The sequence below is a fragment of the Mesoplodon densirostris genome, chromosome 18 (assembly GCF_025265405.1).
Source record: "Mesoplodon densirostris isolate mMesDen1 chromosome 18, mMesDen1 primary haplotype, whole genome shotgun sequence".
Classification (NCBI taxonomy): domain Eukaryota; kingdom Metazoa; phylum Chordata; class Mammalia; order Artiodactyla; family Ziphiidae; genus Mesoplodon; species Mesoplodon densirostris.
Window position 1 is genome coordinate 46022533 of NC_082678.1, and position 18354 is coordinate 46040886.

At 46.3% G+C, this 18354-nt stretch overlaps 1 protein-coding gene across 2 annotated transcripts; it reads left to right on the top strand.

The window, feature by feature from the left end:
- The first annotated feature begins 679 nt into the window (after positions 1 to 679).
- TEKT1 (tektin 1) lies at positions 680 to 17480 on the top strand. 2 transcript variants are annotated; one of them, XM_060081600.1, is made up of 8 exons: positions 680 to 956; positions 2477 to 2683; positions 6007 to 6172; positions 8295 to 8423; positions 9173 to 9316; positions 11448 to 11670; positions 16614 to 16810; positions 17245 to 17480. In XM_060081600.1, exons 2-8 carry the CDS (start codon positions 2494 to 2496, stop codon positions 17450 to 17452), a joined length of 1257 nt encoding a protein of 418 aa, XP_059937583.1. In that variant the 5' UTR covers positions 680 to 956; positions 2477 to 2493; the 3' UTR covers positions 17453 to 17480. The 2 variants fall into 2 exon arrangements, with proteins under 2 accessions (XP_059937583.1, XP_059937584.1); XM_060081601.1 differs by lacking the exon at positions 680 to 956 and adding an exon at positions 1110 to 1181.
- Positions 17481 to 18354: the final 874 nt, after the last annotated feature.

Below are 18354 nucleotides of genomic sequence, written 5' to 3' on the forward strand. Positions count from 1 at the left end.
CTCAGGTGCCAGACCACCTTCTTCAACTGTCCTTGGAATGCAGTGCTGGGGCTGGGACTCCGGCCCATTCCCGCCGGCTCGCCTTCCCTGAGTGGGAAATCCGGGCTCCACGCCCTGAATACCCATTGGTAGCCAAGACTGGCGACTCTCCCGCTGGTGTGCGGGTGGCGGCCGAGGCCACTTCACTCCTTAAATAGCCCCTTCTCTGAGTGATGGGGAATATGAATATGCAACACGAGCTCCTCCAGACACCACTGGACAGGCGGCCTGTTTAATATTCATGACGCCTCGCGGGCCCTCAGGACGCTAACAAAGGAATCGCGAGATGTTAGGGGGGCGGGCTCCACGAGGCAAAGCCTCCTCTGATTGGTTGTTCTAAGAGGGAGGTTGCCTTCGATTGTGGGGTGTGAAAGGTGGAGCTGCAAGTTTGGCATAGGGCGGGAGATTTGAATACCCATTTTCTGTGTTCCAGGCTGTGCGGAAGTGCTTTTTTTTTTTTTTTTTTTTTTTTACCAGCACTCCAACCATAAAGAACATATTCCGAGCACTGTACTCTTAGTTTGGGAGCTCCAATCCACTCATTTTCCAGATGGAGAAACTACTCCTGACTCCTAGACCTGGGTTCGGCCACCGCCCCCGGCCGGAAGCTGAGGGGCGGGCCCAGGATGCAAGACCCGACCCCTCCTCCTACCTCCTCCTATTAATTCCTCGCGGCCGGGGCAACCCTAGGAATCTCTCGCGGCTAACTCTATGCAGCGCCGGGCTTGTGGCTTAGTGGTCCCGGGACGGCCTGCGGCTGCGAGGACCTGAAGGCATCGTCCAGCCCAACATCGCTGTACACCTGGGGAGTCCGAGACCCAGTGAGAGCAGTGCGGCCCGAGGTGGCCCAGCCCGCAGCAGGACCAAGGCCAGTCGCAGGTCTCCTGACTCCCAGCTTGGTGTCCCGCGTCTTCGTGGTAGGTTGAGATGGCCGAGCATCTGGCCTGAGCGCTCCCAGGCCACATCCCCTTGTCCCCGGCGCTGGGGGAAAACACAGAACTCGCGCGTGCACAGAGCCTTCTGGGGAAAAAGCAGCTTCGCGGCAGACCCCGCCCCTTTTGCCCTGGTGACGCGTCTCCGGTTGCCATGGAGACTGCGCTGTTTACAGCCCAGTTCTGCAAGAACCCGGAGCTCCGGTTGGGGTAAGGAGGCTCCCATCCCGAAGTTGTGTAGTAGTTTTTTGTGGCGCTGAGGGTAAGCCCCGGCCCCACACCACCAACCCTTAACTGCAGCACACAGACCTACCCAATGCCTTGTGCCCATTGGTATCAGCCCGAATTTAGGTTTAACTTCGACCTCAGCCCTAATTTAGATTTCTCTGGGAGCTACTCAGACTTCTCCAGAAATCTTGGGTTAAGTTTTGAGCCCCACACTCACACTTGGCCGAAGCCGTAGGAGGGACTGGATTAGGAGACCCCATGTTGTCAGAGGGAGCCGGGTGGCCTGGGGCTCAGCCTGGTCAAGATTTGACTCTGGGTCGCTCCTTGTGTGTTTGAAGGACTTCAGAGATACAGAAGCCTTTAAGAGCAGGCGGTCAGATATATACTTTGGGTGAGGATGTTGGTGGGGGCAGTTTTTAGCCCTGTCTGAGGACGGCAGTTCTCACAGAGCTGTGTGCAGATGCGATGCGGAAATGTTGGTCTTTCTGCTGCTACTGGTCTCTGCCTGCTGCCTCATCATGTGTTCCTCTTCTTGTTCTCTCCTTTTCTTTGTCCTGGGAAGGTGTTGTTTCTTTCATCTGCTGAACAGGCTCAATACCCAGTTGTCAGTTTACAGATGTCACAGTTGTTCTTTATTTTTTTTAAGAAAACATGTCTGGGTTCATCTGTTTGGCAATACCTACTAAAACTGAACACTGCCTTATGACCCAACAATCCTAATGCATTATAAAAGTGCACGCATATGTTCACCAAAAAACACATTGTCTCTCAATGAGAATATTCATAGCATTCTCATAATAGCACCAAACTGGAAACCCAAATATCCATAAACAGTAGAAAAGAGAGACAAATTTTGGTATAATCATACAATGGTATGCTACACAGGAATGAGAATGAACAAACTACAAGTATGTGAACAATACTGATAACTCTTAGAAGCATAATGCTGAGCAAAAAGAAGTCAGATATAAAAGAGTACCTAGTGATTCCATTTATATTAAGTTCAAAAATACCAAAACTAATTTATAGTGTTAAAAGTTGGAATAGTGGTTACTGTTGGGGGGAGGGGGTGAAGAATAGTGATCAGAAAGAGACGTGAGGTGCTGGTAATGCTTATTTCTTGATCTGGGTGCTGGCTGTACAGAGGTTTTCATTTTGTGTACAGATTATGATTTATGTACCTTTTGGTATGAATGTCACACTTTTATAAAAACTGACATTAAAAAAAGGACAACTTGCTTTCAATGAATCTAAAAAAAAATTCTGCTTTTGATCAGGACTTTAGAAACCTCAAATGGCCAAACTACTACAACATCCACCCAAGTTCTTGCCCTCAGAGTGGCACATTGCTAACAAGAACCAATACCACAGAGCAGAGGCCCAAAGGTCCCGGTCCGAACGCCTGGTGGCAGAAAGCCAGAGGCTTGTGAATGAAATTGAAAAGACCACAAGAAAATCTCAAAGCGATGTGAACAAGAAACTAGGTAAGATAACACATTTGGTATATTTGTGAACATGTTTGGATGATACTCTTGAGGTATGGCGATACTGTCATTTGCATTTCATGTTCAGGAATGGCAACGTATTATCTTGAAATATTAGGGAGAAACATGTGTATTCTCTGGGCTCTGTATTTAAGTTCACTGCCCTAAGGTAGAGACATGGTAACCCAGTCTGATTTTCAGCTATTCATCAGCCATTCTTTTACTGATTCGATACATATCTGTTGAGCGTCTAAGAGCATCTATGGACTAAGCCCTGGGAATATCACAGAAGATGATCAGAGCCTCAGTTTTTGAGGGGCTCCTGGATTGAGGAGGAGAAAGACAGAAAAATGAAAAATCAAAATATAACTAGATAGGAGCTGGGGGAAGGGGTACAGAAGTGAGGGTGGAGTCTGCCCTGGAGAATTGGGAAAGACCTCCTAGAGAGGAACATCTGAGCTGAGTCTTAAAGAAAAAGTAATGCTCTCTTGACAATCTCATTCCTACGAACACAATGTAAAAGGTGGTGCCCTTAAATAAGCAAAACAAGAATAAAAATAAGATGAAACAAACAAAAATCCCAAATGCCAAAAAGTGATAAACCAGAGGTCACAAACTCAACAGTCTATCAGAGTTGGGCAGGTAACATAAGGGTTTGAATAAGACTCCTAAGACAATAGGGAGTGGTGGGGACTGAGGGTGCCTGGAGAACATCTGCTCCATCAATTTCAACCCATTTTTTCCCAAGAAAGAATATGGGCCCAGTGTTGCCGAGTTCCCTGATTTTTTTTTTTATATATATTTTTTTAGAAAATCTGGACAGCTGGAATTTTACCCACTTTTTAAATGCTAGCAATTGATTTGATATATTTATAACACTGGGCAGGATGAACAAACACATCTATAAACAAAACCTGGTCTAATATTTATAACACTGGGCAGGATGAAAAAACACATCTATAAACAAAACCTAGTCTAATATTTATAATACTGGGCAGGATGAACAAACACATCTATAAACAAAACCTAGTCTAATATTTATAACACTGGGCAGGATGAACAAACACATCTATAAACAAAACCTGGTCTAAGGGCTGCTAGTTTTCAACCTCCAATGAACCAAAACTTCATTCAGGCCTGCAGGGTTAAATGTTAGGCTTCTCCTGATGGGTTGATGCTTACTCCTGATACCAGCCTATAGGTAGGCCTGATCACACTAGACAATAAAGCATTCTGGTTGACAAGCCATGCCCCTGCAGACAGAGCTCCCAGTTAGTATTATATTTTAGCATTTTATTCTCAAATATGACCAGATGAGGATCACCAAACATGTGAGGGAAGGTTCTAAAATGGCAAACACTGAAACAAACAAAACTAAAGAAAGTACACAGAGCAAAAGAAAAAATAACACTATAAGATCCTCGGGGAATTTAGAAAAGACATTGCATCTATGGAACAAGAAGACTCTTAAAAAAGAGAACATTCAGAGAACAAGAAAGTGTTCTTGGAAATTAAAATATGAGAGCAAAATATTTTTTAAGTCAAAAGAAGGGTTGAAAGGTAGAGTTGAAGTATTTCCAGAAAGTAGAAAAAAAAGACAAAGAGATAGAAAATAAGAGAGAAAAGACAAGAAAATTGGAGGATCCATCTGGGAGGCTCAATACCTATAGGAGTTCCAAACCCTCCTACACTGTTGGCAGCAATGTAAACTGGTGCAGCCACTATGGAGAACAGTCTGGAAGTTCCTCAAAAAACTAAAAATAGAACTACCATGTGATCCAGCAATCCCACTCTTGAGGATATATCTGGAGAAAACCATAATCTGAAAGGATATATGCATCCCAATGTTCATTGCAGCACTATTGACAATAGCCAGGACATGGAAGCAACCTAAATGTCCATTGACAGATGAATGGATAAAGGAAATGTGGTACATATATACAATGGAATATTACTCAGCCATAAAAAAGAATGAAATAATGCCATTTGCAGCAACATGGGTGGACCTAGAGATTGTCATATTGAGTGAAGTAAGTCAGACACAGAAAGACAAATTATCATATGATATCACTTATATGTGGAATCTAAAAAAAGGGTACAAATGAACTTGTTTACAAAACAGAAGTAGAGTCACAGATGTAGAAAACAAACTTATGGTTACCAGGGAATGAGGGTGGGGAGGGATAAATTGGGAGATTGGGATTGACATATACACACTATTTTATATAAAATAGATAACTAATAAGAACCTGCTGTGTAGCACAGGGAACTCTACTCACTACTCTGTAATGGCCTATATGGGAAAAGAATCTAAAAAAAGAATGAATATATGTATATGTATAACTGATTCACTTTGCTGTACACCTGAAACTAACACAACATTGTAAATCAACTAGACTCCAATAAAAATTTTTTTTAAGTTGTATAAGAAAGTAAATTTATCATAGTAGCATGATATCATGGTTTGGGTATAAATAATATTTACATACCTACAATAATATAAACAAACATTAAATTATTATTTAACATGGTGACACAGCTAGACTCCAATAAAAATTTTTTTTAAAGTTGTATAAGAAAGTAAATTTATCATAGTAGCATGATATCATGGTTTGGGTATAAATAATATTTACATACCTACAATAATATAAACAAACATTAAATTATTATTTAACATGGTGACACAGCTATATTGGGAAGATTGAAAGATCAGAAGTGTGTTGTATAAGTCGTATAAGAGCAAACTCTTATCTTTCATCATAGGAAATCAATAGGTAATCTTAAAACTGATAATGAATAAATAGCAATGTAAGCAAATGCCAGAAGAAATACTAAAAGTGTTTAAAAAGCGGTTGCTTCCAGAAAGTGGGAGTGGGTAGGGATGGGTCTGAGAATTGTAATACTTGTAAAACTATTTGACTTTTCAAACAATATATATTTGTGTCTTTGACAAAATTAAAAGTTATTAAAAACAGTGGGCTTTGAAGAATTAGAGTCAAGAGTGTAGAATGGTCTTTGGATTAATTTGATGTTGAATGTAAGAAGAAATATATTCTTATTTCCTTCCTCCCCTCCCTCCCTCCCTCCCTCCTTCCTCCCTCCCTCCCTCCTTCCCTCCTCCCTCCCTCCCTTCCTTCCTTCCTTCCTTCCTTCCTTCCTTCTTCCTAATAAACTCAGAGATGTAAAGATGCCCCAAGTAGCACAACTCTAAGAAGAAAAGAAAGTATGTCGGGTAGGTTTACAATAGTCTTCAAGTTTCTAATCTAAGAGTTAGTTACATTGGAAATAGATTAATCCTGGTGTGACTTCTCTGTGTGCTTCAGAGCAGAGGCTTGAGGAAGTCAGGTTCTGGAAGAAGGAGTTAGATGACAAACTTGAGCAGCTGGTGCATGCGACCGAAAATCTACTCATCTATCAGACCAGATTGGGGAAAGCCCTGGAGAGCTTTAAAGAGCCCTTGTACATCACTGAGAAGTGTCTGGAATACAGGTAGGAGGGAAGGTTCCTCTAATGAATCATCTGTTGTAAGAAATGAATTGCAAAGAGGTAAAAGCTGACTGTGCTAGGTGATGGGTTAGAATGAGGCAAATGAACATGTGTTCTTTTAGAGCCTGAAATTAGCTCGGCACGCCCAGGGTGCTAGGCAGTGGAAGGAGTGCTGGACTTGGCACATGTCTAAACTCTGCTCTTGACTAACTTAAATATCAGTTAGGACTGGGTTTGGCAGTGGGTAATCAGAAAAGGGCAAAATAACATTGAACTTAGATAATTTCTTTCTCTCTCACATTGAAGGAGTCTGGAGATAGTTCAGGGTTGGCATGGTGTGCCACAGTGTCAGGATTCCAGGCCTTTTCCATCGTGTTGCTCCACTATCTTGTTGCTCCATGTGCGTGGCTTTTACTCCCAAGATTACCTCGTGATTCACGATGGCAGCTGGAGCTCCAGCCATTATGTCTACATGCCAACAAGTGGGAATAATAAGGGTTTGGCATTCACCATTCCTACTTGTATCCCGTTGACCAGAGCTTAGTCACGTGGCCACACCAATAGAAACTGGGAGATGTGGTCTTTATTTTGGGCAGGCAGAGCAGATACAGTTACTAGAGGACAAGTCTGCTCCTATACACAGAGCCACATGGAAGCACTTTGTAATCCAGAGAGCGCTGTGCAAACATACCTTTCTACTATAATTTCCCTCCTATAAGTCCTATGAGTAGGATGATCCTTTCTGCTCTGGGGTGATGCTGATTTGCAGACCGGATGCCTGTCACAGCCCTAGGTGGAGCACTCTTCTGCCAGCAGAGCCCCCTCCAATCGAGTGCATCCTCCATACTGGCTATTGAGCGAACCCTCCCAAATGCAGATCTTGCCAGGTCACTCCATGCTTAAAATCCTTTCATTACAATGCTTTGCCCTAGTACCTTCAAAATAAAGTTCAAGCTTCTTAGCTTCAAAAACAAGGTCCATCATGGTTGGGGCCCCAGTGACCCCTCCAGGGCCATATCTCATCCCCAACAGTGGGATGTACTTAGGGGTGCTGAGCAGCTTGCAGTTTCTCGAATGCACTGTGACTCTGTCCATACTCTTCCTCCTTCCCAGAAAACCCTGTTACCTCAGTGAGCTTAGCCAGGACCCCCTCTGCAGCAACCAGGCAGCAACCTCCCAGCCAGATTTAGAGAGTTTGTGAGGCAAAGGGAAGTAGCAGGTGATCAAAGAGGCCAACATCCATTGGCTCAAGTCTACACCTAAGGGTAACTAGGAGGTAGAGGACATACATGGATTGAGTACATGCTCCTCTGTGGAAGGTACAGTGCTCTCTGCTTTCTTATCTCCTTTGTCCCTTGCCACAACCCTAGGAAGTACTAATAGTTATCCCCATTTCACAGATGAGGAAACCAAGGCACAGATAAGTTACACAGCGTGCCTGAGGTCACACAGCTGGTGAGTGGAGACTTCCTCCCTAGCACTGTCATGCAGGTGGAAAAGAATAAGCTATCAGACAGTGACTGATCAATTTTGGGAGTAAGTGGTTAAAAACATGAGTGATGCCCAGTTAGTTCTGTGACGGGGTGAGTTACGTAATCTCTCTGAAACTCAGTTTCCTCACCTGTACTTGAGAGGGTACGTGAGAAGGAATATCCGCATGAACATCTCAGCACAATGCTTGTCTCATAGTAAGTGCTCAGTGGTGGGGGTACTATTAATTTTGGCATCATTATGACTATTACTATTGTTAGTATAAAGCATCTTTTTGGATTCAATCCTTGTCAGAGGACTAGGATCAAGGAAGGAAACATATGTCTTTAAAATTCTAAGTCAGAAGACAATGTTTCCAATAAACAGGTAAAAAGTAAAAGGCTTCAGAACCGATGGCCCAATTGAGGCCAAAAAGTCCAGCTGGCATTTTTCAGGCCAAGTAACCAGTCACCGATTAATTTTTCCTCATTACATTTTGGATATTTTGAAGTCGCAGAGACACCAACTAATGTACATCTGCCATCACATCATCCAGATGGATTTGGTCCAGTTGTCCAGACAGTTTTAAACGTCAGCAGATTTTGAGTTGCCTTCCTCCGCGCATGGGATGACCATCCACCTCTCTCTCGGTCAGGGAGAAGCGAGTTGGCATCGACTTGGTCCACGATGAGGTAGAGCGGGAGCTGATCAAGGAGGCTGAGATCACCCGGGGGGGGATGGCCCTGCTGACCCGCACCCTGGAGGAGACGTCCGAGCAGATCAGGTATGGCCATGCAGGGCCTGCCCTCACATCTCCATTGGGCGTTATCTAGAAAAGGTGGTGCCCACCAAGGCCGTGCTCCATGGCCCAGAAAGAATGGGATTTAATACCCTACAAGCACTTTCCATGCCCCAAGGTGGCCCGGGAACACTCAGAATGAGACCAAGACAACCTCTCATGCGTGACAGTCACCCTCTGGTGGCGGGTTGGGGTGCGGCCAGATTTCACCCGATTGTAAACTGGAGGACACTGGAGCTGACCTCTCACAAACAGGATGCCACAGTGGTGACATCAGAAAATGTCACATTTGGGGCCTCCCTGGTGGCGCAGTGGTTGAGAGTCCGCCTGCCGATGCAGGGGACACGGGTTCGTGCCCCGATCCCGGAGGATCCCACATGCCGCGGAGCGGCTGGGCCCGCGAGCCATGGCCGCGGGGCCTGTGTGTCCGGAGCCTGTGCTCCGCAACGGGAGAGGCCACAGCAGTGAGAGGCCCGCGTACAGCAAAAAAAAAAAAAAAAAAAAAAAAGAAAATGTCACATTTGGAGGGAAGATCTTGAAGTCCTGGCTTGGATATGTTAATGTGTCACCAAGTGTCTAATGGTGTGTGTGTGTGTTGGGGGGATGGGAAGGTGGGAGGAAGTGTCGCCATATTGCACTAGACTGGCTTCATTTTCCATGGTCTCCCAAGAACCTGGTATAGGTGCCACCTAGGCATTCCAGAGGGAGAAACCCAGTTTACCTTCTCCCTTCAGGCTGAACCGCTCTGCCAAGTACAGTCTTGAAAAGGACTTGAGGGACAAGTTTACAGCCCTGACCATTGATGATATCTGCTTCTCACTCAACAACAACTCGCCAAACATCAAATATTCTGAGAACGTCGTGAGGGTTGAACCAAAGTGAGTGGGTCCCTGCTGGCCTCGCCCTGCTGTCCTCCTCCCTGCTGTGTGTCATCCTAGTGCTTCTCAGAGAGGCAGGCAGGACCTAGCACATCATCTGAATGCAGGCTGAGAGCTGGGAAGAGGCAGGCTTGGGGCAAAGGCGGGCGCTGAGCAGTGAGTACCCTGACACAGGACCCAGGGGCGCCTCGGTCCTCCGGGTTGCCCCCACTTTAAGAAAGTCTGACATAAAGAAAATTTTGGCGGGGGGGCCATACCGTGCAGCATGCGGGATCTTAGTTCCCCGACCAGAGTTTGAACCCACGCCCCCTGCAGTGGAAGCGCAGAGTCTTAACCACTGGACCACCAAGGAAGTCCCTGATATAAAATCTTTAAACCTTTCAAATTTATTCATTTACCTATTTACATTTTTAACAAGTAAAGGAATTTAAAAATGTAGAAAGGGCAAGTTAATAATTTCCCCATATCTACTCCTTTCTATCATTACACCCCCTGAGATAACCAGTGTTATCTGTATATTCTTACAAACATATGTATACACTCACCTACACAAATAAATTTTGTTTCTTTACAAAAATGGGATTGTACCATGTACCTTTTCTGTAACATCTAACTTACATTTTTCAAGTAACATTACATCACAGACCTAACTCATTCTAATTTTTAAAACGTTCTTTTTGAAGTAAAACATACATATAGAAAACTGCACAGGAGTTCCCTGGTGGCCCAGTGGTTAGGACTTGGCACTTTCACTGCCAGGGCCCGGGTTCAATCCCTGGTTGGGGAACTAAGATCCCACAAGCCATGTGGTGCAGCCAAAAAAAAAAGAAAGAAAAGAAAAATGCACAAATAATAGTAAACGGTTTAATGAATTATCGTTTTAGTTATCTTTTGCTGTATAACAAGTTACCCCAAAACTTAGCAGCTTAGAAACAATAAACGTGTGTTACCTCCCAGCTTCCGTAGGTCAGGAGCACAGGCATGGCTCAGCTGGGCGCCTCTGGATCACATCTTATGAGGCTGTAGTCAAGGGGTCTGCTGGGGCTGCAGTCTCATCTGAAGGCACGACCATGGAGTGGGGGGGACCCACTTCTGACCTGGCTCGTGTGGTTATGACAGGCCTTGCCACCCGAGCTGCTCCACGGAGCTGTCCCAGGACGTGGCAGCTGGCTTCTCCCACAGCGAGTGATCCAAAAGGAAGCAAGAGAGAGAGGGCAGCCGAGACAGAAGCCACAATTTTCTTTCAACCTAATCCTAGAAATAACCTCTCATTATGTCTATTCAGGAGAGATGAGTCAATGAGTTCATCACACAACTCAAGGGGAGGGGACTATACAGAGGTGTGAACACCAGGAGACACAGGGGGTCATTGGGGACCATCTCAGAGGCTGCCTCTAGTCACACAGCAAACAATCTCCATGTAACCATCAACCAGGCTAAGAAATAAAACATTACCACCAACACCAAAACCTCCACCCTGTCCCCTCTTGATGAATACCTCCTCTCTCCTCCCCAAAGAGAACCACATTCCTTATTTCTAATAGGTTTGTTGTGCCTACTTTTGCATTTATTAAATAGCATCATGTATCTCGTGTGTCCCTTTCCTTCCAGCCAACATTATTTTGAGATTCCTCAAGTGTTATATAAAGCAGTTCCTTGTCAAACTAGCAATTTATTCATTTCTTTATAGCATTCCAGTATGGACTCATGTTCTCCTATTTTATTCAGTGTGTTATAATCTGTTACTATTATAATTTACTTTGATACTTAAATTGTCTCTACCTATGTGATCTTGACGAAGTTACTCCATCTTTCTGAGCCTCAGTTTTCCTCATCTGTCAAATGGGGGTATGAAAGTTAGCTCACTAGGCCATCGTGAGGATTAAGTGAGAGGATGTCTGTAAAGTGCCAGCCCAGAGCCTGGCACAGAGTAAGTAGGTTTCCCCAAAGTGACAGTTATTGCCACTGACAGACCACCATTCGCTCTTCCTAGAGATGGGGAAACGTTCTAGGTGCTTCTGATGGTGGAGGGAGGCTTAACTTCCTGTGGGTTTCCAGTAGCTTGTCCTACCCCCATACCCACACACCCAGCCCAAACATGCTATGAATGAATGCATGGGTCCTGTTTCAGCTCTGTGAGTCTGGAAGACTGGTTGGACTTCTCCAACACCAACGTGGAGAAGGCTGACAAGCAGAGGAACAACTCTCTGACGCTGAAGGCCCTCGTGGACCGAATCTTGTCCCAGACGGCCAACGACCTAAGCAGGCAATGTGACGTGGTGGACACCGCATTCAAGAATGGGCTGAAGGAGACCAAGGATGCCAGGGACAAGCTGGCTGCTCATCTGGCCAAGGTGAGCTCCCTGGGGGGGCCATGGAAGAGCACCTTCAGAAGGTTTTACCCTGTAAACCTAGAATGGCCTTCAGGGCTTGTGATCCTGTGTACTAAGGAGTAGAGGTCACTCAGCTCTCTCCATCTTAGCAGCAGGCTTTGGGCTTTGGGGGACTGGAGCGGGCCTTGGCCCCACTCTGGGCCTCCTTTCGTACTCCTTGCTGCAAAGAACAGGCTGTCTCCCCTCTCTAGGCCTTAGTTCATCCTTCTGTGGAGCATAGAGATGCACCGTATGCTCTTATACGTTCTTTTTTTTTTTTAATTTATTTTAATTTATTTATTTTGGCTGCGCCAGGTCTTAGTTACGTCAGACGGGATCTTTGTTGCGGTGTGCAGGATCTTTTAGTCACAGCATGCGGACTTAGTTGCAGCACGTGGATTCTTGGTTGCAGCATGCATGCAACATCTAGTTCCCCGACCAGGGATGGAACCCGGGCCCCCTGCATTGGGAGTGCAGAGTCTTACCCCCTGGACCACGAGGGAAGTCCCTTATACGTTCTTTATGACTCTGAAGTTCCGTGAGTTGAGGGCAACCGATTTCTCCAAACCCAGATGCAACTTTGGGATTCTGGCTTGTTGTCTGGTTATCCAGCTGTTTGCTGGTAACTGGCTCCCAGAGGAGAAAAAAGCCCCTGATTTATAGAATTTGCAGATTTCTGTGGTGTAAATTCTTCCACCATGGTCAGTTTCAAGTTACCCATTTAACACAGGTCTGGCAGAATTCCTGAATGTTTAACAACTGGAGCCCAATAAGCCGGCTCTAGCCCATGTCCCTCACCAGCAAGGACCGCTGGATCCTGAGCATATAGGACCATCCCATAGGCTAAGCTCAGGGACACTGGGTAGAGTCCAGCGGAACAGGGGCTGAATTTGGACTGAGGATCTGTGGGCCCACATTCCAGCCCTGCGACAGACCAGCTGAGTGACTTAAGCAGATGCCTCAAGCTCTCTGAGCCTTCCGCCTCACCTGTAACACTGGGACAGCTACAGCTACCTGATGTGGCCACTGCTGGCCCACTCCTTGCTTTTCACTGATGGTGAAGCAGCCATGGAGAGCGGAAGGGACCCCAGGTGGCAGGTGCATCACTGGCAGCCTGGGACTCGAGCCCAGGCCTGTTCAACTACCAAAACCTTGTCCTTCTGCTGCATTCCTCCCTTGCCTTCCATGAACCCAGAGTCTAATTGTAAGAAAAGGTTTATCTCTGTGATGAGCAGGGCAAACCAGAATGTCATCAAAAGTTATACTGCAATAGTCCGCAAAATGACAGGTAGAAGAGCCTTGTGGGTAAGCGTGTAGAGCCTGGAGCCAGACAGCCTGGGTTCGAAATGGGGCTTCAACACTTGCTGTGTGATCTTGGGGAGGCTACTTAATGTTTTGTGTTCTTTTATGAGATGGTCAGTCAAGTGCAGCCATAAGGAGACAGGGGGCTCAGGAAAAAACAAAGTTTATATTCACAGGTCCTAGAGACAGGAGGCAGGGCCCCCCATGCAGGGCCACGTGGAGAACACACTAGGGTAGTCAGGTCACAGATGACAGGAGCAAGGGGAAGGTGGAGGCCACGGCCTTTATTGGGGTTTCCTCAGGACGGGCAAGGCAGGGCAGCGGGAGCGCTTTAGGATCAGCTAGTGTGAATAACCTCAGTGGGCCTTGGACTATGGAATGGTCCCCAGTTGCCTGGCACCTGGCCCTGGGATGACTGAGGCAGAGGAAGATGGCCTCCTGGGCTGAAAGGGCAGAGAGAGGAGGGAGGGCTCTGGGCTTACAGATCCAAGGCCTGCTCAGGCTGGCCCTTCGCCGTCTCTAAGAATCAAAGAGCCCAGGGAGGGGCAGTTTCTCCCAGCCAGAAAGGTTTTTTATGATGTCAGAACATCATAATGTATAGAAATTTTAAAACATTTATAATACACTTAAGCTGCCTGTTCCTGGGACTTCCCTGGCAGTCCAGTGGTTAAGACTCCGCACTTCCACTGCAGGGGGCACAGGTTCAATCCCTGGTCGGGGAACTAAGATCCTGCATGCACGTGCCACGCTGCGCGGCCAAAACAAAAAAAAAAGCTCCCTGTTCCTTGGTTTCCTCATTGATAAAATAGGGACAGTAACAGTACTCACCTCCCAGAGTGGGTTAGGGTAAAATTAGACGACAGCCCCAATAAAATAGTTAGAACAATGCCTGGCACATACCGATTTTATACACACACACATATATATACATACATTTACATCGTTTATACATATAATCAATATAATAGATAATCAATAAAAATGGGCTGCTACAGCAGCTAATAATAGGAACAACAACAACAATAATAGTGATAATGATAAACGTAGCCAAAGACCAGTCAAGAGGCTTCCTGGTGGAGTAAGAACTTAGTCCAGGCCTTGAAAGATGGATCTGAGATAGGAAGGCAGCGGGGAGGAGAGTCCCCACCGTAAGAGAAGAAGAGGCAAGAAGCTGGGCTTTGCAGAGGCCTGTGAGAAGCCCCGTCCTGCCGGAGGAGATCCTGCAGGAGCTGGGAGCTATGTGGCTGAGGCCTTGGCAGCAACATCTAAAATGAGCATCCAGGGACTTCCCCGGTGGTCCAGTGGGTGCGACTCCGCACTCCCAATGAGGAGGCCCGGGTTCGATCCCTGCTCGGGGAACTAGATCCCACACGCATGCCGCAACGAAGATCCTGCAACTATGAGCCTGCATGCTGCAACAAAGATCCCACGTGCCACAGCCAATAATAAATAAACAAATAAATAAATGTTTTTTAAAAGTAAAATAAAATGAGCATCCAAAATTGTCTGGACAGGCTCGAATGATGGACTAAAACAAATCAGGTGAGATTGCCTGCCCCCACCTGGAGATACCAACCTAGGCTCTATGAGAAAAGGCTCCAGCTGGTTATCACCTGACCAGAAGCCTCCGTGGTCATGAAGAGGCTCGGCAAACGGAGGCGACTGCCTCTAAATTAAAGGGTAGGGATGGGCTTCCCTCGTGGCGCAGTGGTTAAGAATCTGCCTGCCAATGCAGGGGGCATGGGTTCGAGCCCTAGCCCAGGAAGATCCCACATGCCGTGGGGCAACTAAGCCCATTCGCCACAACTACTGAGCCCACGTGCCACAACTACTGAAGCCCACGCGCCTAGAGCCCGTGCTCTGCAACAGTAGAAGTCACGACAATGAGAAGTCCATGCACTGCAACGAAGAGTAGCCCCCACTGGCCACAACTAGAGAAAGCCCGTGCACAGCAGTGAAGACCCAACACAGCCAAAAATAAAAACAAATAAATTTATAAAGAAAAAAAAGAAACATTAAGGAAACCAGATGTAATGTGTGGACCTCATTCGAATTCTAATTTAAACATACCAACTCTTACCAAAACAAAAAAAAAGGACACAGGGAAATTTGAACACTAGATTTTAGATAATAATAAAGAATCCTTCTTTCGTTTGTGTGTGATAAAAAAATATTGTCGTTATGTTAAAAGAAAAAAAAAGAGTCCTTATAACTTAGAAACACATACTCAGGTATTTAAGACTGAAATGATATAATATCTGGGATTTCCTTTAAAATAAATAAGCTGATGGCAGGGGTGCATAGAGGGCATTATAGATGAAATGAGATTGGCCATGTATTGATCATTGCTTAAATTGATGATGGGTCCATGAGGTTCATTATACTACCTACCTTCATGTATGTGTGGAAATTCCCATGATGAGGAGTTTAAAAAGAAAAAAAACTTAAGGAAGAAATAAAATTTTAAACTAGTGAAATATTCATCTAAAAACCCGAGTAGCTTCAAAGGAATCTTTTCTTTGCACAAAGCCACCATCAAAGAAACCAACAAAACTCGGATTAAACTGCTCACCCTTTCTTCAGGCTTCTAGGGGGCAGAACTGGTACTGAAACAGAGCAGGACCCTCTGGTCCTTGCTCCCCTCCCCCCATGTCCTCAGCCTGCCATCTGTCTGTGGAAAAACTTCAGCCAAAGAATAAGTTTAATCAGAGAAGTGAGAAAAATGCAGAAACAAAGGAAAACAGTCAAAGGAGACCAAATAATAATAGTTTAGTCATGAAGCATAGTCAAGGACCTTTAGTTCCTCCTCAAGGGCTGTCGATAATATTCTGAGCCGTAGCCTGTGAGCTGTCTTGTAGGTACTGAAACCCCCAGCAGATGGAAGACGTTAACTACATGATGACCAGACTGTAGCCATGACATAAGCTGCCACAATTCTGAGAATTGGTCTCAAGGAAATGGGAACAAACCGACCCTGGAACTGAAGATTAAATGTACTCAAAACAATCAAGATGATGCGGGTCAGACCACCGATGACCAATACCAAGGTGACTGTGCTGTTTCTGCATGTAGCCCCCTCCCTCCATCTATAAAAGCTCTTGCCCACTGATTGTCCAGTTGTGCTGGGGAGTTGGCCTTTGGACAGGCGTCTGCCCTCCCCGCCCTCCCCCTGGTTGCCGGCATTCAAAATAAAGCAAACTTTCCTTTCCACCAACCTGGCCTCTTTAATGGTTTTTGAGCGGCGAGCAGCCGGACCCCGCCTTCAGTTACAGTACTAGTGGGTGGATGGGTAAGGAAATAGGCAGCATTCCACTCATGATACAGAGGTACTTTATACCAAGGTGAATGGGCAGCCTTCAGCCTTTGCTGAGGGAATCCACACATTTGGGAAGGAGAAGAGACAACAGTGGGCACTTGTGTCCATTCCATCTGTGAGGTTCTAAGGTTGGGTGAGTTACCTTGCCCATGAGCAATCACTGCTGTAGTGAAGAGGGATCAGACTCTTTCTGGGGTCCTGCTTGGGTAGATATCGGAGGTCCCCTCTTCCTAACCTCCTAAGAGCGTCTGCTGTTGAGTTTTGAGGAACACACCCTGGCCTCACCTCCTCTAATCCTTTTTGTAAGGTCATGGAAGAGATTGCCTCCCAGGAGAAAAATATCACAGTTCTTGAAAAAGCCATCCTTGACCAAGAAGGACCTGCCAAGGTGGCTCATACACGCCTGGAGACCAGGACCCATCGGCCTAATGTGGAGCTGTGTCACGATGTTGCACAGTACAGGCTGATCAGGGAGGTCGATGAGATCACCCACAACGTCGCAAGGTAGGCACAGGGCTACTGGGGCTCCATTTAAACCTGGCCTGTGAGCAGGGTTAGGTGATGTCATCGCGGGTGATGCCGGGTGGGCATAAAGGCCTTTGCATCTTTCGTGTTTGAGGGGTTCTTTTCTAGAGGGCAGTCTCTCCTAACTCCTGCCAATTGCTGCCATGCAGGGAATGCATCCCAATGTTTACATTTTTCTGAAGTCCAACTCCAGATGTTTAGGTAAAATCTACAGTTTTAAATGTTGGCAGTTCATGGGTTTGTCTGCCTTGTGAACATGGCCCAGGGCCACCAATTTGAAATCTCTGTCTTAAGGAGGAGAAAGGAGGAAGACACATCAATTTGGATCCTGCACTGAATATATGAATACATGTTTCCCCCTGAAATAGTGATGTAGAGCCATAAATTATTCCCTAGTGTTCTTCCTCTTCTAGATTAAAGGAAACATTAGCCCAAGCTCAAGTAGTGCTGCAAGGCCTGAATCGCAGGCAGCTCGCCCTGCAGGAGGAGATCCAAGTCAAAGAGAATACCATCTACATCGATGAAGTGCTGTGTATGCATATGAGGAAGTCCATCCCTCCAAGGGACGGGGATGACCACGGGGAGTGGGCCGGGGGTCTTCATCCGGACACTGTCTGCTGAAAGTAGGATTCTCATTAAGCCATTCTCATTAAACGGAGTCATAAAACCGTAGAACAGACCTCTCATTTCAGGTGGGCAGAACTTCCAGTCAGCCCACCAAAAAGTCTTGGCTGGGGTTCCAGGCCTGCTGGGGGCCGGAGATGTGGGTGCAAAGCTCTATTCTGCTATTGCTAGTGGTGCTGTGGTTGTTTAAGGGTTAAGTTCCATGAATTAGCACAGGCCATTCTGATCACAGGACTTCAGGCCTGGGGGAGGGGTCCAAGACATTTTAGTTCAGATTTATTTCAATCCAGAAGTTGGGCTGGATCCCCTACTCAGACCATGCCCATCTTACTCATGAGAGGACCGGCGAACACTTCTCCTGGCCCTCAAGATTTCTTTTCCCTAGAAAACAATGTGGTGGTTGCTGACTTAGACCCCTGGCTGGTCCACGGGATGCACGTTCAGTTCAGACGGAACTTAGATGAGAGAGGAGCAGCCCTGGGTCAGGAGTCCCCTGTAAGCCTTCCCAACACCTGTGGGTGTCTCTCTGGGCCTCTTTCTCTCGGGTGAAATTGAGACAGGCTGGGACCTGAGACCCTCTAGTGGAGTGATTGCACCTGAGCAAACAGTGGAGTGATTGCACCTGAGCAAACATCTCCCCCAGCAACAGAATACAAAGAAACTATAAGGGACTAAAAATAACTGCATGCACAAAAAGGCCACAAACCAACTGCTATTTCTGAGGTGCCGGGAACAAAAACAGGGTACTGAGTATGATCCCTGCCCAGGGCACCACCAGGGGGGCTGGGCAGACCACCTAAGCCACCCGTCTGTCCCAGCCCACTGACCCACCCCCGTTGTTACCCATTTAAGGAACCAGCTTGAGCCCCCTTGGGGAGCGAGCAAGGGCGCCTGTTACT